General features: G+C 42.5%; 1 protein-coding gene across 1 annotated transcript in view; it reads right to left on the bottom strand.

Annotated features, from left to right (window-relative positions):
- Window positions 1-492: 492 nt before the first annotated feature.
- Window positions 493-6,075, bottom strand: part of C7 (complement C7) — an 87,143-nt gene continuing 81,560 nt past the window's right edge. Inside the window, exons 17-18 of the mRNA XM_021184151.3 lie at window positions 3,087-3,271; window positions 493-1,753 (exon numbers count right to left, since the gene is read on the bottom strand). Coding sequence (XP_021039810.1) covers window positions 1,569-1,753; window positions 3,087-3,271 — 370 coding nt within the window. The 3' untranslated portion in view covers window positions 493-1,568. The remainder of the gene's footprint in view (window positions 1,754-3,086; window positions 3,272-6,075) is intronic.

Genomic DNA, 6,075 nt, shown 5'->3' with positions numbered 1-6,075 from the left:
TAAAGTAATAGGATCTTGAATGCATTTTCTACTCCTTAGCAACTTTAAGTTTGTTAGAAATATATCTAACAGCCTCAAATAAAATACAGAGACGTTGTTTGTACATATTTTAAGCTCTTTTTAAGCCCACACACTTCACCTTCCACAGCTGGATTTTTTTTTGTTGTTGTTGTTGTTATGTTTAATGAAAGATGAGTAAGAAATATACCAAATACCAATTTCTTAAGTTGTGTACTTCTTTAAAAATCTAAGGGTATAACACATTAGGGACGCTTATTCTTGAATATGCATCACTCGATAGCTCTAGCAGAAGCTGACACTTCTCTAAAAAGCAGTGATTTTCAGGTTTGTATTTGACACATACTGAAGAAAACCCCCAAGAAACTGAATCATAATTGTTCTCAGACAAGAGACAGACGGTGTTGGACCCAAAGGACCACCACTCGAGTCTGACCTCCACTTGACCCCCGAAAGGACTACAACACCAGAGTATAATGATGCAAACAGCAAGAGGTTTATTGAAGCCGGCGCACCGGGGTTCCTCTGCCTTTGGGAAGGAGCAGAAACCCGGAAGAGCTATTACAGACTGCTCTTAAGCTCAAAAACCGCAAACTGGGGGAAATGGGGAGGAGGTGCGGGGCCAGAGTCAGTTGGCTCAGTCCCGTGGGAGAGAGGTTTCGATTTTCTTGGGACACACCTGCGTGTTTGTGGCAGGCCAGTTCCTGCATCAGCAGGTTTGTGGTGGACCATTTCCCGGAGCTGTCTTTGTTGCTTTAGCAACTTTGAGGGCAACTGTGGGCCCCCCACTCACCTGGCTTAGGACCAAGCTGTAATTTCTTTGCTGCAGCTTGGGCCTGTGACCATAGCATGATGAATTCTGCTCTGACATTTAAGTAGTTTGATCTTCTGACAAGAAGAAGGATCCTACATATGGGAATGGCTTAGTAGAGCGAAGCGTGACATTACTCCTCAGGATGGAAATAATTACATCTGTCTCTTCCTCCCAATGTGTGTGCATGTGTGTGTGTGTGTGTGTGTGTGTGTGTGTGTGTGTGTGTGTGTGTGTGTGTGTTTGATATCGCTGAGGAAAGCTGACCTCCCTAATTGGGAAATTACAGTCTTTCTGGTTTCCTAATCAACGTAGAGGAGGAACATGGGCCAGTGGTCTGGGTCAATCATACTCAACAAAATCATAGGGATGAAAGAACGGAGAACATGTGCCTCTAGTCTCATCCTGTAAGTTTACAGACAAAAAAAAAAGTCAAAGCCTAATGCATTTTTTCAAAAACCTCACAAATAGCTGGGCATGCCATGGTTCATGTCCCATTCTTCACACCCACCGCTATTTGTAAAGGAAGGAAATCTGGGCTGGGGTTTGAGAAAACAAAGGGTTTGTTTGCACAGGTGGCTGAACACAGAAGGGAGTGGTAAATACTAGAGAGAAAGAGAAAAGGATTGTGCCTTCCTGCTGGAAAAGTAGTCTAAGGACCAGTTACAGATGTTTTAACCCAGCATCCACTGCCCACTAGATTCTGATGAAGAGGATCAAGCCCCACCCCCTCCAGGCCCTACTGGGCTTCTTCTTCGGCACAGGGCTTTATGGCTGTGATGGAGATGCTCTGTCCTCTGCATCTTAAGATGCCAGCCTCACACTCAGACATCGTCTCCTCTTTGCCATTCACTTCCACACAGATTCTGTAGCCTGCTATCTGGCACTCCGATGCTTCTCTGCAGATACATTTGCTGTTCTGAGCTGGAAAGAACAAGCGAGGGAGACTTAATGGCACACTGAGGAGGTGGGCGAGTGGAAGCAAATTACCTCCAAAGTAACGGTGTGGTGATTAAAGAGCTCCCGCCCTGAGCTATACAATAAACTATCTGCTGGAAGAGGAGTAAGACCAGGAAATGGGGCCACTTTTCTTCACTCAGAATAAATGGGCTTGGGAAATTGGGGCCAGGCTTTTTACTGGCTGGACACACAGGAGACAGGTCTATCCAAGTCAGGAGCTCTCCGTCTCTTTCCTCATAGAGACTGGCATCTTTGTGAGCCAGAAATCAAGTATAATTTTTTACTCCCCAGACCAACTAAGAAGGTTTCAGAAGAGACTAGAGTGCCAAAGTTCAGAGACACAAAAAGAAAAGTGACTCGAAAAAGAAAGTATGGCATTCGGGAGGTGCTTGTCCTATAAAACCTAATTAGCAACAATGAGAAAACATGGGAAACATGGGAACATGGGAAATGACACGGTGAGAATACATCATTCAGGTCCTCCAGGGGAAGAGCAACAAGGTCAATCAGAGAACAGTAACACAAAAAGAAGCCAGATGGGGCTAGAGCTACGTACATCTCCATCCTACTGCAACTGATAAGGGACAGGGGGAGAGGGCCACAGGAGTGCACAGGACAAAGAAGGAGAGATTTGGAAGATGTGTGTACCACACAGTTTACCTTCCGCATTGACAGGTAAAGAAACCCAGGCAGAAGTTTGCTTCCTGCAACCCAGTCTTTTTCCATTCACTATATGCCCCAAAACATTGACGGTGATGAAGATCACTGCTAAATTCTGTTCAGTCATATTCTAGTTGATACTGGACTGTAATCTGAGGAAGAAAGTCCCTTGTCTATTCTCTTCAAAGTCTTTGGATTATTTCAAGAAGTGTCAGTTTGGCACTCATATTTTTTTAATGCCTCTCTAATACTTTTTAAACTCCCTTACAAGGAGAAGCTGTCCTTAATCTCAGAGTAGTATCTGACTCAAATCTTCAAGTTTATTTTGTTCCATTATTTGTGTGTGTGCACATGCACACACACACACATTCGTGAGTATACATATTTTTAGTAACTCTTCTTTTCTCCTTTCGTTTTTGTATTTTTATTTTATCTGTATGGGTGACTTTGCCTGTATGCATGTGTGCATACCAAGAAGGTAGAATGAGAGTTAGTGAAGCTTGGAAACACATAAGGGGCATTTTACTGTCAAGCCAATCTGACATATTTGACATCTCTGTGTATCTGCTGATAAACTAGAAACTACGTTACCACTGCCTTAGCATTCTTACAGTTACAAATGTGTAAGGCTACTTACCATCACATTTGCTCCATATTGGGCATGCACCACAGACTTCCTCAGCTGGGGAAGGCAGAGTACAGCTGTCCTTGCCAACAAGAGTGTAATTTCTTTTATGACAGTGGACAACGTGCATCTTGCAGATGGTCAGAGACAGAATCTTGTTTCTACTCTCATCTCGGGCACATACATCCAAGGAGGATCTGAATAGAGCATTTTAATTACATTATTTACAAGATTGATTTTCTTCAAAGCTCAGAAAGATGATCGAAAGCAAGACTTTGTGCTTACAATCCTACATGTAGTCTGTCCATAGACAACCACAAAAACTGTGTCTGCTCTTTCGTGTCCGGAGTGTTTATAAGACCAGATATGTAGTGCTGATTTATTTTGCTCTCAGATAGACCAAATGCAGCAAATTGGATGAGAAGGTGAATTCTACAAGCAACTTTGGATGGATTGATACCAAAGGAAACAGAAAAGCAGCAAAGACCAAATACCCCCCAAGAGATCATGTGAAATCACTGACCTCCTAGCTCAACAGCCCTCAGAGTCTGAAATTCAGCATTGCTCACTAAAATCCTTAAGAAGCAAGGGAAAATGAAAGTCTCTCAATGCTATTTTTTGTTTATTTTATTGTGTTTAATTGTGTGTATGTAAATATATGAGTATGTGAGTGAGTGAGTGTGTGTGTGTGTGTGTGTGTGTGTGTGTGTGTGTATGTGTGTGCATGCGCCCTTCTGTGTACAGGAGTGCAGGTGCCTACAGAGGCTGGAGGAATGAGATCTCCCGGGACTGGAGGTGCAGACAGTTTTGAAGTGCCTGATGTGGGTGTTGGGAAGAGCAAGAGCTCTTAACTACTGAGTTATCCCTCCAACCCCTTCAATGTTATTTTTAAAAAATGTGTATAGCCAATGAGATAATTCAGTGAATAAAGGCTCTTGCCACCAAATCAAATGATGTGTGTTTGATCTCCAGAACCAACAAGGTGGAAAAAGAAAGCCAATGCCAGAAAGTCGTCTTCAGACTTCCTTACTTACTGTAGGATAGCATGAGACCCTCTACCCCACCAATAAAAGTGTCTGTGCTTACAAAGGATTTAGAAATGTTTTCATTAAACATCTTACTGTTTTTTCTTAACTGCTGTTCCTAAAAAAATTGTACAATATAGCTATTTAGAAATATAATTTTAAAAATAAATATTTCCTAAACTGGGTACATTCCCTCAGTGGCATATATCATGTCAGCTCTTGGGAAAGGAAAGCAGAAGCAGAGGTTTAACGCCATCTCAACTACACAGTGAGTTCAAGGCCAGCCTGGATATAATAGACAAGACCTGTCTCAGACTCCTCCTCAACCCCCATACTCACCTGACCCTGAAAAAAATTCCACTTCTGAATACTGATGGATATGAAAAGTATTGTTATAGTAAATACAGGTACAAGTCTTGGACAGCAAAGCTTTTTGTTTGTTTGGGTTTGGGTTTGGGTTTGAGACAGAGCTTCTCTGTGTATCAGTAGATGTCCTAGAACTCACTTTTAGACCAGGGTAGTCTCAAACTCATAGAGATCCATCCTGTCTCTGCCTCCTGAGTGCTGGGATTAAAGGTGTGTATCACCACTGCTGGGCCCAAAGCATATTTTTATATACTGGACAGAAAGTTTTATATTTACATACTTTATTTAGTTTTAATTTTTTTCCTCTTTGACCTAGAAATAATATATATATATATATATATATATATATACATATATACACACATACATATGCTATAGATGGTAGTTTAAAAAACAGAAGCTTTACAAAGCTATGTTGTTATTGGCTTCCAATAACATGAAATTATACTAAATGTTGTGCTATGCCTACACATGACAGAATGAGGACTAACTGGAGGGTATGGGGGCTCAAGGGTACATATTGTGGGGAGTTAGAAAGAGAAAGAATTTGATTCCAATAAATAATGGCTGTAAGGCAGTGAGTGACCACAGAGTTAAGACACTCGAATAAGGATGTATCTAGGCTGATCACAGTTCTCACTTGAACTGTTCACTGGTTTTCTGCATGAGATGTAGTCACCATCATCCTTTATTCATTTAGGATGTGGATATGGGTTTAGTGAGCCTGGCAGCTAAGGAGTATTCAGTCAATTTGAATCTTAAAGATGAACCGACTGTACTGCTGAGTTTCTGTGTCAACTTGACACAGCCTGGAGGTATCACAGAGAAAGGAGCCTCCCATGAGGAAATGCCTCCGTGAGATCCAGCTCTAAGGCATTTTCTCAGTTAGTGATCAAGGATGGGAGGGCCCATTGTGGGTGGTGCCATCCCTGGGCTGGTGGTCCTGGGTTCTATAAGAAAGCAAGCTGAGCAAGCCAGGGGAAGCAAGCCAGTAAGTAGCATCCCTCCATGGCCTTTACATCAGCTCCTGCCTCCAGGTTCCTGCCGTGTGTGAGTTCCTGTCCTGCCTTCCTTTGGTGATGAGCAGCAGTATGGAAGTATAAGCTGATTACAACCTTTCCTCCCCAACTTGCTTCTTGGTCATGATGTTTTGTGCAAGAATAGAAACCCTGACTAAGACACCAACTTAAGTCCTTAATCTTAAAAATGAAAAAGGTCCAGAGGCTGAATGTCTCCTACATCCTCCCAAACCCCTCTCCATTGCTCATCATCATCTTCTTCTTGAGGGTCTGGCATGAAAAGACCTCTAGCTTCCAGTAGGTTCTATGCTGAAGAGCACTGGTGTCAGGAAGTGTAGCTCTAGATTATACCTGTGGTACTTCTCAAGTCCCTTAAAGGGAGTCTGCTCTGCCTTAGAAGTTGTCTCCTCCAGGCCCTCTCTGTCTTCATATTTCATAAACATCTTTCTCCCTCTTTCGGGCCTGGGTGTGCATAAATGCATGGTCTATTATACGCACTTTATTTGCCCACATCACGTTTTTGTAGGCATGCTGATCAACTTCTCCTATTCCTCACCTAACTGTACTACCTGCGCCTTGCTACAACTCGGA

The sequence above is a fragment of the Mus caroli genome, unplaced genomic scaffold (assembly GCF_978045245.1).
Source record: "Mus caroli unplaced genomic scaffold, Mus_caroli_1 scaffold_16, whole genome shotgun sequence".
Lineage (NCBI taxonomy): Eukaryota > Metazoa > Chordata > Mammalia > Rodentia > Muridae > Mus > Mus caroli.
Note: the sequence above shows the minus strand (reverse complement) of the source record. Positions and strands in the feature narration are given on the sequence as shown.